Genomic DNA, 15,098 nt, shown 5'->3' with positions numbered 1-15,098 from the left:
ATCTTATCCTTGTGAAACACCAATTATAAAGAAGCACTTATTTCTCTAAGCTTTACTAAAGCCTACACCAAAAACTTATACTGGCAGGGATATACTTCAGGAATCTATTAACTGTTTTGAATAATAGTTATTGTTTTACTAACAATGTTTGCTTTCCACTTTTCTATTTTAGTAATACATGTATTCATGTGAGAAATATGCCTTAATGGAAATAAACATTTACAGTTTTTATTATATGGCCATTGTAATTTGCCTCTGTGTCGTTCAACTGTAATTATGGTAATAATCCTCTTTTTAGGTCCCAGCATGATACTGTTTTTCTAATTTTGGGACCTCAGATTAAACAGTTTAAGAACCCCATTTTAGAGGGGCACATTTCTTACCATATTGCCCAACTCTATCAGGATTAATAGTTTTTCTAAGAGTATATTTGGCTTCCACTAAATCGTAGTAAACCTCACAAACAAAACTCTTCCATTACTAATACTTATTATGGACATAAGCAAATGATTAACTGTCATTACAGTACACTTCTACATCATGCTGCGGACTTCTAAGTAGATATGAAGATAAAGATTTCATCATTCTTTGTTGTCTGGGATCAAGCTTTATAAACAATGTGAAAACTAGACCTGACCATGTTAATTATTTACATTAATATATATCAACTTGTTTCAAATCTGCTCTCCGCGGAGAAAGCTTATTAGGATTTCACTGACTAGGAGAAGCTTACAATCCCGCACACATTTACATCTGACAGTCTTCTCTAAACACAATTCTCATTACAAGTGTGGCTATGTCTTGATAACTTTGAATAAAAATAGTTCAAAAAATACTTTAATAAAAATACTCTAAACAGAAGTGTTCACCATTAACTTTATCAAACATTGTTATTTTAAAATATAGTAGTTACACAATTTAAAACTTTAACATTAATTCTGAAGAAGCAAAAGTAGTTAATTTTTTATTGTGTCTGTTCAACCATACAGAAATGCAATCTGCTGCTCATTTACTTTATAACAACATTGTTTACACATGTGCATGTCACTTTCATTACACACAAAAAAAAAAAAAAAATGGACAAAGCACTTAATAATTTAGTTTACAGAGAACAACAGTATGATCCGGTCTCGCAATACAGTTGTCCATTCTTCCATCAACCAGGAATCAATAACAGATAAGATGCCAGTCCACTGCAAGACAAGCCCATACACACCTTCACTAAGTCAACTTAAAAACAGCAGTTAACCTAACATGCCGGTATTTGAGATGTAAGAGGAAAAAGAATCACCACGGTAAATCCATACAAACAAATGTAGAATGTGTGAACTCAATAACGGCAGTAACTAGGTTTGAAGCTGGTCATCTGGAACTTTGAAGCAGTAGTACTAAACACTGTGTGCTGGTATATACTGGTAGTTACAGAACAATAAATCTCTCAATTAGAGCCACATTTGCAATTTTCCAGCCATCTGGTACTTCTCTCTGAAGTGACTGCTCAAACATGCCTAAGAAAGGTTTATATGAGATCTTTTAGTACAACTGAAAAAATGCCATCAGCTGCAGGAGGTTTCTTAGACTTTAGTGGGGTTTTATTATGGGCTTGAAGCACATTTGACTTTTACGGACTCTATATTAAAATCTATGAAGTCAGATCTTGATTTTATTTATTTATTTATTTATTTTATTTATTTGTTTCTTCTTTTACACATACCCAATGTGCAGGACCCAATTACAGGATTCAAACCCAGGATGCTAGATGTACAGTATAAAGCAACAGTGTTAACCACTGCACTACCATGCTGACACTCTATTATTAATTTATAACAACATAAAATATTTCATTTGGTCCATTTTTCCTATCAGTACTGTAGATGTAACTCTATACAAAACACAGACATCTGGAGCTTAAGTAACTGCAGGATATTAAAAAAAAGTGAGGGGCTTATTGTATTTCTTAATTGAGAATTCATGCCATCTTAGTATGTTCATTGATAAGCAACAGAAGTCACCTTTTGAATTGTGCAGTAAAGTTAGCATTAACTTCCACTTGTTTATCAACAGTTTAACATATAAGGTAACATTGCTGGAGGAATAACAGAAATGAAAAAAATGAAAAACTGCTATAAGTCTGGGGTGGATGTCAAACTCAAAGCAAAAATCAAGCACTAGGAAAACTAGAATATTTTGAAGCACCTTTTCAGATTAAAGCACTTATTCACTGTAATTACCCAATTGGTTGCCACTGCATTCAGGTCACCATCCTCATTATTACAGAGGTTTGTTTCATCATCTAGAGTCACTCTGAAGTAACTATTTTCCCATGTTTACACATTTCAACTTCACATTTATGTTACAAATATTAGCTTGCCAGGCTACAGATTCTTATTTTCTAAAATATATTCCTTCCAGCTGATGTTTTTTCTTGGCTATGTTTATCAAACAGACAATAACAAAGATTAAACCTGAGGATGAGAATATGATCAACCACCCACTTAACAAATTGACCAAACAGAAATGACACAAAAATGCAGAGAAGTTTCTCACAAAGCAATAAGCCATAAAGATAGTGCTTTGCAGAAACACTTCCTCCCTGTTCATTACCTTGTGAGTGTCGGCCGAGATGCTTGTTACACCCTTGACTCGAAAATCAAAAGGTGGCAAGGGGTAGTTTGCTTTTTCCATAAACACTATTAAAAATCCACCCAGGCACGCATCCACATGAAGGGGAATTTTGTATTTTACAGCAAGCTGAAAAAAAAAAAGAAAATAACTTAATTACTAATCTTTCTGAACATTAGAGGCATTTTCACTTTCATCTTGTCTAAAGCACTAATAATCTCGCCAAAAATTATATTTTTGTATAGTCGCATGTATAGTGATGGCCAAGAAAAAAAAAATCATTTTCATACAGAAAAAGTTGATATAGTTTTACATTTATTTGCTTAGCAGATGATGGAACAAGAGGTATAGTTGTATATCATCAGCATAGCTCTGATAACAGAAACCATGGGACTGGATGATAAGGCCCAGTAATGAAATGTATAGGGAGAAAAGGAGTGGGCCCAGCACTAATTCTTGGGGCACCCTCGTGCTTGCTTGGTGTACCCTAAACATCTTTCCATGCCAGGACACATGATAGGATCTGCACAAGAGGTAGGACTCAACCCACCTGAGGATAGTCTCAGTGATGCCAAGATCAGAGAAGGTGGCAAGGAGGATCTGGTGATTTACATAACAGATCCTACTGGTGACCTGTGCTGCACAACGACAAATGATGTGAAAAACATTCATGGAAAAAAGAAAAAATTCTCATGTTACTCTAAGGGATAAGCCACATGTCCATTATCCAGTCATATGATGAAAATGTGCAAAAGTCATGCATTTATTTATAAAATACAGTGATGCCTTGGTATACGTCCGCTTTGGAATAAGTCCAACTTGGTATACGTCCTGTTTGGACATGAAAAATTTTGCTTGGTATACGGCCTTTGGAATACGACTTGCGTGCTACCCTTGTTTACCTCTCTCTCGAGACAAAGCCACGACTGCCCACAAGCGTCAGTATAGCAGTTGCTAGCATTCAGTGAACAACCCGCGCTATAACTCTGTAAATTTTCATGTTATTTTGTGTTTTTTCGCATAAATTGGAATTCATTGTTGAAAAGTATGAAGGTGGCATGCGAATCCAGGACATGGCTGCTGCATACCGTATGCCGAGAATGACGGTATCTACAATTGTGAAAAACAAAGACGTTATTAAAAAGTAAAGTGAGATTAAATTTTCATTTATTTCATCTAATTGCTTTGGTATTTATGTATTTTAGTATTAAGCAGTGTTTAAATTATTTTTATACAACCCCATCAATGTATAATATGCCAATAAACAATAGGATATTTTTTCATGGGAACAGATGAATCATTTTCCCTTTATTTCTTATGGAAAAAATTGTTTGGAATACATCCTGTTTGGTATAAGTCAAAGGGTCTGGAACGGATTAAGGATGTACACAGAGGTACCACTGTAATATTAACACTACAAAAGGCAGCATTTATCATAAAAAGGAAAGGAACATTCCCATAATTCCATTTTTTGAATTGAATATCTGCATCTCCCATTTATTCATTGGTTAAGAATCCGTATTTCCATTAATTAAAAAAAAAAAAAAACAACTTTGCATACAAGTAGTAAGGTGAGAATTCAATGGAGTTTTGCCAACCATTTAAATAGCATCTTTTCCTTTCATAGTCATAGGGAAAGTGAGACTAGTTAACCAGCATTGGGCCTAAGGCAGAAATCCACCTAATGCATGGAACTCTAATCCACTCTAGGCCACCCTCAAGCACCACGGTTTTTCACTCATCCAGGGCCAATTAGGAGTCAACATAAAATTAGCATGCACACTTTTGGGATCCAGAGAACCCAAAGAAAACTCAGAAGGTAAATATACAGCCCAAACCGACATTAATGATGAAGGGGTTTAATTCCAGGTTTTTGGAGTTTAGAGGTTGTGTTAAGTATTAAGCATGAATAAAAATATAAAAAAAAAAACACTTATAACTTTACCTTTGCAATATCCTGAACTGGGTCAATTGCTCCATGGGGAAACTGGGGAACAGAACATACCAGCATAGCGGTGTTTTTTGAGATTGCTCGTTTCATCATCTACATAAAATAAGGAAAAGTTTCATTACAAATGAGCATAATTAATCTTTCATGCTGCCAACATTTAATGACATATGTATAGCCATCTCTTTAGCACTGAATACAGAAATCATGTAAAAAATTTAATATTAACTTGTAGATGGCGAGATTAATTGCTTTTTAATATCATATTCTATATACAGTTGTCCTAATACAGGAATGGAGGCTTCGCATTCATTCTCTGATTGAACACAGATATCTTTCACAGAGACACACAGTTATTATTATAATACAGGCAAAACATCATACTTAATGCAAAAAAAGTCATTCCATTAATATTCTAATTTTGGATTTGTACACATGTTAACAAATCACAGTTTTCAAGACATGCTAGAAAAATAGATTTAAAAGAGTTTGTTTAAATTAAAAATTATCTTGCAAGTCACTAATTCACAAATATTTTTATTTTAATACTGATTTTAAGCAGTGTTTTTTTTACATACTGGAGAGAAAATGTTAAAGAAAAATTTTCAATATGCACATAATATAAAATCGGGTAGTCCATGATGATATCTTTGATTGTAAGATCTATGCTGAAATCCCCCTAAAATTATAACATACACTAATTTACTGCTACACTGGAGGAATTTCAATGGACCATCACAAATTAAATTCAAGTCTTGTATTATAATTTGGTATTTATGAATGCCAATACTAGTTTATTTAAATGACCGCTAGGGAGCTACCCTATTGATACAACATTATTTTAAATGTGTTGTTACTTTTTTTTATTTTTATATTTTATATTCTATTATGTAAAAAGCATCAATACGATCCACTTGAATAATGGTGGTACTTTTGATTAAACGCCTGTGAAAGGGACAGCTGTTATTTCTGTGCTGTGGTATTGAAAAGGTGTTGAGTATTATGTAAATTCACTAATACGGACATCAAATGCAAAAATTCTGCAATTGTGGCATCCCTAACAACAACAATGCATGCTATTTATATAGCATTCTTCCCATGATAAAACACTGTGCTCTACCCATTTAATTATAAAGCTGTGTTTTCTTCATTCTTTTATCTAAAAGGAATAAATATAGTTTTTATATTTCACCTGAAATAGCTACCCTCATGAATTTTAGGCCTGCATTCTCTGAGCAAGACTGTGGTCTATAATCTTTAATCTTCCAGATCCATGCTGATCTTAAATATGTCACAAGGTTCACGATACACCAGATACATCTGCATTTATTGACCAATGATAATACTTATAGTAATTTAAATACATTATATACATTCACAATTGCCAAAAATGAATTAAAATATTACAGCAAAGGAATGGATTGAAACAAAGTACCTTTACATCCACCTGCATGGTATTTTTGTCCAAAGGAACATGAACCATTTTCATTCCAAAGTAATGAGCAGCTTTATTAAATGCTGCATGAGCACTGACTGGAGCCACACTAAAACACAAGAGGTTGAAAAATGGTTACTTGATGGTTACTTACTTTAGTAGAGTGACCAGTTACTGTATTCTATGAAAGGGTTAGATTCATGTCTGTGAAAAAAATACAGTATATTACTTAACGAGGGGAACAAAAAATCCAACATATTTATCATTCTGTATGATGCCTTATATTTAGAATGTTGCCTTCCAAAAGTTTTTTACTTTGTTAACCAATAGTTTTTCTGAAAACTTTTAAAGACACACATACTAAAAAATGTGAACACTTTGCAATTTCTAAGAGCCAACAGATATTATGCAACATTATTTTATTTTAATTTTATCAACATACCAATAATAAAATCTTTTTAAATGGTCCTGCATATAAATAACACACACAAAAGAAACAGAACCAAAATTTGAATCAAACAATATAGCCCTTACATTTGCAAATCCTACTCTGCAAAGCTAGCATGCAGGAATTATACAGAATTACCATTTTAACCAGAAATGAAAGCATTAATGGAGGTAAAAACTTGTAGTGGGGGAAAGAGAGCAAATTGCTTGAGAAGAAGAAGAAGAAAAAAAAAAAAAAAAAAAGCTGTCAGCTGAATAGGTTACATGTGAAGTTGAGAGGAGTTAAAATTAAAAAAAGATAATGAAAATCCCCTATTGTTGTGGAATTTGTCACTCTGAGCTGCATTTCCACGTAAACATTGAATTTTATAGATTAACAAGGAAGTTTAACAATGCATGTATATGAATCACAAACTGCTTTTTTGTACAATTTCCAAAATCCTTCTTAATGAACTATTTTAAGTGTGTATACACATACATACACACACACACACACACACACACACACATATATATATATATATATATATATATATATACATATATTATACATACACACACATACACATGCATGAAATCAGTCAAAAGATTAATAACAGAAGTTAATTAACCCTTGAAAAGTTGATGCAAACGGTTTCTACAGGTATTGTTCAACAGGTAATTGTTGTTGTGCTGTATCCATATCACCTGCTATTTATTTGAATGTACTTTAATATCAGAGTACATCAAGAGTCTCAGTGGTTCCTGGCCCAGGTAAGCCCCTTATTTTGCAACTTTAGCCAATGCACTCTTACTGCCACTTGACCCGTCAAACCTGCAGCTTGATGTCTTCCCATTACAGATGAAAGTGACATTTGCTTACTTCAACTACTGTCCTGTGAGGCACTTTTTTTTTCAAGCTGATAACTTTTCTTACTGTAGGCATCCACCATTAGATCCCAGCATCTTTGCCATGTCTAGGACCAGCATTTATGAAGTTACAGATCCTTGCAGAGACCTCCAATAATCTGGGGCCTCATGCATAACAGCGTGCGTAGAATTCACACTATAACATGGTGTGCGGACAAAAGCAGAAATGTGCTTACGCACAAAAAAAATCCAGATAAATCTGTGCGAACGCCAACTTCCACGGTCTTCTGCTCCACAAATCATGGTCAGCATGAAAAGTAACGCATGTGCATGCGCATTCTGTCCCACCCCACCTACTCCCAGAATTACACCTCTTTGAAAATGCAACTCAATATAAATAGCCCTTAAGCTCAGCCTTCTGTGATAAGGGAAAATAGAAGGATTTCAGCGAATACGAAGTGGAGCCAAGGAGAAACATACCATTTGTTGGTTTAAACAGTGGTATAAACAACAAAAGGAAGCTGATCAAGTGACATAGCGTGTCGGAGAAACTGGAAAGCTCAAGTTTACAAAGTCACAGAGTGCCCGAAATAAAAAAAGAAGTTGTCACATATCAAAGTCGCCATGAAAAGGCGAGTTGTAGCCTACCATCTGAGTGTCATATGAAAGATTATTAGTGTACAGAGAGAGAGAAGAAGAAAAAAAAAAAAAAAAAAAAGGCACACAGTGGGGGGAAAAAAGCACGCAATGTCAACTTTAATCTCTAAATTTCTACTTTAATCAGTTTATCTTGTCATTAAAGTAGAAAAATCACACACTTCATCTTAAAATCGTTTAATTTACTAGTTTCTCAAATCCCATAGTAACTAAAGTAGCATGTTAAATGCTTTGTTTTGTATTTGATTATTTGACCTTCTATGTGCTTCTGGTCTCTCTCTTCCTCCGACAGGACACAGAATCCATTACATTTGTAATATTACAGCTCTCTGAATAATTAAAATACTGAGATGTATATGTGATATCTGCTGCGGGTATATATAATATATATATATATATATATATATATATATATATATATATATATATATATAAATAAAGACAGCAACACTCATCACTCACAACAGTGACAAAACAATTACATTGACAATCATGTTACGTTATTTTCAAAAGGTTTCCTTTTCTTTTTCATTACTTCTTTAACACACTACTTCTCCTCTGCGAAGCGCGGGTATTTTGCTAGTACTTTATAAAGTGGCTCAGGTTGTGCAATACTATAACTGTATCGCAAGTTTACAGTGAGGTAATTGTACTTATAAGTAAAAAGCATTCTACAAGGAGCACTTGATGGACTGATTGAGTCCATTTATAGTTTTTGGGATGAAACAGTTTCTGAACCACGAGGTCAGTACAGGAAAGGCTCTGAAGCGTTTGCCGTGTTAGAGCAGTTCAACAGACAGCATGGTCGAGGCAGCATGTGCTGGATGCTGTATCCCGGTAATTTTCTTTCTGATCAGCTGCGATTCCCCACTCAGATACAGTGATATAAATACTCATAGAGTGGTGCAGTGAGAGTAATATGGAAAAAGATGATCCACTGTGGCAACCCCTAATGGGAGCAGCTAAAAGAAGAAGGTGCAGTGAGAGTAACAACGCTAAAGCAGCTATTATATTTAAAATAGTTTGACCATTCTGTGGACCATTATATTGTTACAGGTTACTAGTAAACTAATAAACAATATGCGGTTAATTTCAGTGTATTTATAAAGCCACGTCAGGGATGTGGATCTAAAAAAGAAAGGATAACCACACAGGAACAGTAGCACTGCTTTGACGCTGGGTGCCGCCAGTCTGCAAAACTGAGCGCAGAAGTTGCGTACGCCAGGGTATGAGCTACCGTGGAAATGTGCGTGGCTTTACGCCAAGTTTAGGTTTTATACATTGCGGTTTGAATGTGGAAACGTTCTTACGCAACATTTTTGTGCATGCACACCATTTATACATGAGGCCCCTGGTCCTGAACAGGGGATATTTGTATTTCTGACATCTCCTGAGATGCAGATGCAGCTTTTTGGAGGGGAAGTGCTAAAAACTTATTCCAATCAGAAGAATTTACTAGTAATTTCCAGCAAACTTACATTACCCATTTTTTAGTTTTTCCAACAGGCAAGCAATTTACTAATTATTGATCTTTTGACTTCTCAGCAGTGATGGGAATGCTCAAAACATAAGAACTCAGATGAAATGACAGAACAACAAAGCATATCACCGATTCCTGGGTCAAGGTGCTCAGAGATCCGGGACTCTAATGAGCATTCTTGTATTAAAACATGGTATTTATTATAGACAATCCATAACTAGCACAGCACTCGGCTTTACAATCGACATGCCATTAATCCTAGTCATACCTTTCTAGTAACACTGAGTAAAATTGAACAGTCAATAGATAATACCATTTTAACCACCAAGTCCAATGTCTTTAAAAAGGCTTTACACACTGAACAGTCATTTGGTACATATATACAAACAGTTTAAGTCACTCCAAGTCACACTGAAACATCCTTTCATCCACCTGAACAAACGCCAGCTATACTGTACACAGATATCTGGCTGGTATTTTTAAAACTCCTCCTCTTTGCTGCAAACAAAGTTATATCAGAATTAGAGAGGCACTTTCCAGTTAAAAGGCCTAATATGGCTGGGCAACAGGCAACAGTGAAACCTATCCAACTGGCATTTCTCCTGATCTATGTCCTTCACCTGGAGGTGGTGAACTACAAATAGCTTTTTCGGACTGAGCCTAACAAGGCTACATTGGTTACCAAGTTGCCAATGAACTCTGCTCCCAGGTCTGTCTCCAGGAATAGGTTCTGATAGACCTGTTCCACAGTAGGTTCTCATTCATTTTCTGAAACTTGAGAGTTATTAATGGCTAATTTTTGTCCAACTCTCCCCTTAGACTAGCCTGTCATGTGCAATCCCTCATGAGGAGGACACATCTTCAGACATGAAACCCATGAAAAATTAGGGTGCCAAACTATAGTCCTGCCGTAATACCAGTAATATTTTTAAAAGATAAAACTAAAAAGTACACAAAACCAAAACAGCTCACTGGAACAATTAGTGAATGGCACAATTTTGTATCAGATAAGACCACAACATTTAATAGTACTGATCAAAAATTCTTAATTTATCACCTTGACTACTTGGCAAAACTATGACTTTTAGCACTTAAACAGGGAGAAACATCCCTATTAAAATAAAATCCCAATTAGCTTTTTATTGTATTAAAACTGTACATTTTAACATTTTAATCAGGGAATTAGGATTAGTAATTCCATTTGTGTGACTAAAGCATCTTTTGATGGTGGATTCCACAAAAAAATATTATACTAGGGAACAGCACTGAAAATTACAGCTTGTTGTTCTGGCTGCACAGGGCAGCAGTAGCTTTGAACAGAGATAGACTCAGAAGCTAAACTCAAAACTGAAAAGAAAATATTTGGTAAACATAGCTCAGGATACGACACAAGAACAAGTAGAGAAAAGTATCAGGGATGGCAGAAACCTGAATAGTCGGTTTGCAAGTTGTTGCACTAATGTCATTCAGCACAGCTTCTGGGAGACAGGCACCTGTGAATGCATTGTTAGCTATCAGTGCTCAAACTAGCAGCACCTATAATGAAAACAAGATGGCACCATAAGAGAACAACCACCATTAAAAACGCATCTGGTTCAAAAACCAACATGAACTGATTTCCTGACATCTAAACCCCCCAAAACAAAATCTTAATTATTTTTTAGAGGCCAAGGAGAAACTGTTAAAAAATTCAAATAAATGCCAGATCATAATATTTGCAGATTGTGATGTTTCATACATTAATTTCTTACAATTCTGAAATCCTACAAATTCCACCCTAAAAAGCACTTTATAAATGATAGGAAAGCTCACATGACTACTACAAGACTTAGTGACATCTGCTGTTGGGCAAGCCTGACTTCACACATTTTTGTAAAGATGTTGTGTCTGCAGCAGAATCTGCTTATTGGTACTGTCTTCTCTATAGCTTTTTACTTCCTATTAGGCATTCAGTAGGTTCCTGCGATGATGCCTGTAAGCACAGCACTTCAAAAGAGAAAAAGAACACAGTGGCATGCAAAAGTTTGGGCAGCCTTGCTTTAAATGTCTGTTACTGAGAATAGTTAAATCATCAAAAGGCTTAAAGTTCAAGATGAGTCATTTCGTTTCAGTGTTGTTTGGTAGGTAGGTAGGTAGTAAGGTAGGTAGGTAGGTAGATACTTTATTAATCCCCAAGGGGAAATTCACATACTCTAGCAGAAGTATACTGATAAAAACAAAAATAATTAAAGAGCAATAAAAAAAAAAATAAAAAAAAACACCTTACACTTGTACAGTTAAAAAAGGAAAGGAGCACCCTGCAAATGTTTAGGCAACCCAAGATACTTGGTAAAAGTTGTCAGAGACCCCAAGGCCTCAGACTTTAATTAGTTCGTTAGGACTATGGCTTGTTCAGTCTTTTTTAGAAAACCCCAGGTGATACAAAGTGAAAAGCTGTTTAAATTCTCTGACTCATTAAATTTTGTCCCAACAATCAGCAGTCACAGACTCTTCCAAGCAGTTGCCTAGCACTCTGAAAAATATAACAACTGATGCTCACAAAGCAGAAGAAGGCTACAAGAAGATAGCAAAGTGTTTTCAGGCAGACATTTCCTCATTTCATAAGGTTATTAAGAAATGGCAGTTAACAGGATTTCTTGGAGATCACGTTTTGATTGGGAAGACCAAGAAAACTTTCTGAAAAAACTGCTCGTTGGATTACTAGAAAGGAAACTGAAAAGCCTGTTAACTACAAAAGACCTTCATGAAGATTTAGCATACTCTAGAGTGGTGGTACACTGTTCTACTGTGCAACTACACCTGACCATATATGACCTTTATGGTAGAGTCAGCAGAAGAAAATCTGTCTGGCATCCTAGCCACAAAATTCAGCGCCTGAAGTTTGCAGATGAACATCTAAACAAGCCCGATGCATTTTGTGGAGTCCTGTGGACTGACAAAGTCCAAATAGAAACTTTTTGGCCATAATGGGTAAAGGTATGTTTGGAGAAAAAAGGCTATAGAATTCCAGGAAAAGAGCACCTCTCCAACTATTAAGCATGGGGGTGGATCAATCATGCTTTGAGCTTGTGTTGCAGCCAGTGGCACATGGAACACGTCACTGGTAGATGGAAGGATGGATTTAAATAAATACCAGCAAATTCTGGAAGCAAACATTACATAATCTACTAAAAAAAAGTAAAAAGAGGATGGGTCCTACAACGAGATAATGATCCAAAATACCTCAAAGTCTACAATGGAATACCTCAGGAGGTGAAACCTGACAGTTTTACCATGGCCCTTACAGTCCCCCGACCTAAACATATTGAAAATCAGTGGACAGACTTCAAAACAGCAGTGCACGCAAGTCGACCAAGAATCGTGCAGCATTAGAAGCCTATTGCAAGGATAAAATGGCAAAAACACTCCAAGTAAGAACTGAAAGACCCTTAGCTGGCTACAAAAAACATTTACAAAATCGAGATACTTGCCAAAGGGGGTGTTACTAAATATGTCAGGTGCCCAAACATTTGCTTCAGGCCTTTTTCATTTTTTTGGTATTTTCTATCTGTGAATGATGGAAATAAAAATGTAATCTTTATTAAAATATTAAAGAAATATGTAACCTTTATGCCTTTTGGTGATCAGTTCATCTACTTCTTACTTAATTATTCACAGTAATAAACATTTTAAGCAAGTTTGCACAAACTTTTGCATGTCATTGTAAATGCCATATTTAATACAAAGTGCTATTTTCATTTACACAGTACATCTATAAAACAGATGTAAGACCAAGTGACATTATGATATTAAAAAGGCGAATAAATCAAACACATTATGACTCACATGTAAGCCGTAAGTTTAACAACCTTTGTAATGGCAATAAGATTAAATAATAATGTTACAATAGCTATGTTCAAAACCAATTGTATACTGCAAGTGTTGCATCTCAGTTTGCCAAAATAGGTTCAAGACTTTCATAAACTTATACTTTGATCAAGAAAGCTTAGGAAAAAATAGATGGATCTTTTGGAATTTAAAACATTTTCACTTAGATACAAGACACAAAAAGTATTTATACTGCACAATAAATAGTTTACAACCAAAGAAATCAAACATCATTAATTATTACTTGGTTTTTATGAAATGTAGTCTTCCTTATTTTAAATATACAAAAATTCCAAGCTCAAAATTGAGTTCTGTAGCTTTCTTGCTAGAAGAGTTCTCTCTTAAGTCACAGAACTACCGTAAACTACACAGTATTTGACACATTTACTGGTAAAGAGTATTTTCACAGGCTGATGAATGAAAAGAATGAGAGAGAGATAAGGTTGAGTGATGTGGCAATAGTGAATCAGGAAGTACAATGGATTAGCAAGGGTTGAAGTATAGCTATGAAGAGGATGAAGAATGGAAAGGCCACTGGTCCAGATGACATACCTGTGGAAGCATGGAGGCGTTTCGGAGAAATGGCCGTAGAGTTTAACCAGATTGTTTAATGCAATCTTGGAAAGTGAGAGGATGCCTGAGGGGTGGAGAAGTGTACTGGTACCAGTTTTTAGGAGTAAGGGGGATGAGCAGAGCTGTAGTAACTACAGGGGGATACAATTGATGAGCCACAGCATGAAGTTATGGGAAAGACTAGTGGAAGCTATAATGTTTACTCTGAAGGTGTTGATGGAGAAGTACAGAGAAGACCAGAAGGAGCTGCATTGTGTCCTTATAGAACTGTAGAAAGCATATGATAGGGTGCCTCAAGAGGAGTTGTGGTATTGTATGAGGAAGTTGGGAGTGGCAGAGAAATATGCAAGAGATGTACAGAATATGAAGAAGGGAAGTGTGACAAAGGTGAGGTCTGCGGAAGAAGTGACAGATGGATTCAATGTGGAAGTGGGAGTACATCAGGGATCGGCTCTGATCCCTTTCTTATTTGCATTGGTGAGGGACAGGTTAACAGACGAGAATAAAGAGGAGTCCCAATGGACTATGATATTTTTTGATGACAATGTGATCTGTAACAAGAGTAGGGAGCTGGTTGAGGAGACTCTGGACAGGTGAAGATATGCTCTAGAGAGGAGAGGAATTAAGAAAGAGAGTGCAGACAGGGTGGAATGGGTGGAGAAGAGTGTCAGGAGTAATTTGTGAAAGACGGGTATCAGCAAGAGTGAAAGGGAAGGTCTACAGGATGGTAGTGACACCAGTTAATGCTACATGGGTTAGAGACGGTGGCACTGAACAAAAAAGGTGGCAGAGTTAAAGATGTTAAGATTTGCACTGGGTGTGACAAGGATGGATAGGATTACAAATGAGTCCATTGGAGGGTCAGCTAAGGTTGGACGGTTTGGAGACAAAGCTAGAGAGGTGAGATTGCATTGGTTTGGACATGTGCAGAGGAGACATGCGGAGTATATTGGGAAAAGGATACTAAGAATAGAGCTGCCAGGCAAGATGAAAGGAGGAAGGCCTAAGAGAAGGTTTATGGATGTGGTGAGAGAGGACATGCAGGTGACAGGTGTAACAAAGCAAGATGCAGGAGACAAGAAAAGATGGAAAATGATGACCCACTGTAGCAATACCTAACGGGAGCAGCTGAAAGAAGAAGACTGGAAAATGGTTTTAGAAATTCTTGATTAATTAACATTTGGATTTCCAGAATTATGCAGAGGGTATTTGCATAAAAC

The 15,098-nt window shown here is 35.9% G+C and overlaps 1 protein-coding gene across 2 annotated transcripts in view; it reads right to left on the bottom strand.

Annotated features, from left to right (window-relative positions):
• Window positions 1-15,098, bottom strand: part of sgpl1 (sphingosine-1-phosphate lyase 1) — a 70,193-nt gene that overhangs the window by 19,675 nt on the left and 35,420 nt on the right. For both annotated transcript variants that reach the window (XM_039755109.1, XM_039755118.1), the window contains exons 8-10: window positions 6,006-6,114; window positions 4,568-4,666; window positions 2,605-2,751 (exon numbers count right to left, since the gene is read on the bottom strand). In XM_039755109.1, the coding sequence (XP_039611043.1) occupies window positions 2,605-2,751; window positions 4,568-4,666; window positions 6,006-6,114 (355 nt within the window). The remainder of the gene's footprint in view (window positions 1-2,604; window positions 2,752-4,567; window positions 4,667-6,005; window positions 6,115-15,098) is intronic.

The sequence above is a fragment of the Polypterus senegalus genome, chromosome 1, assembly GCF_016835505.1.
Source record: "Polypterus senegalus isolate Bchr_013 chromosome 1, ASM1683550v1, whole genome shotgun sequence".
Classification (NCBI taxonomy): domain Eukaryota; kingdom Metazoa; phylum Chordata; class Cladistia; order Polypteriformes; family Polypteridae; genus Polypterus; species Polypterus senegalus.
This window is presented reverse-complemented; position numbering and strand designations above follow the sequence as displayed.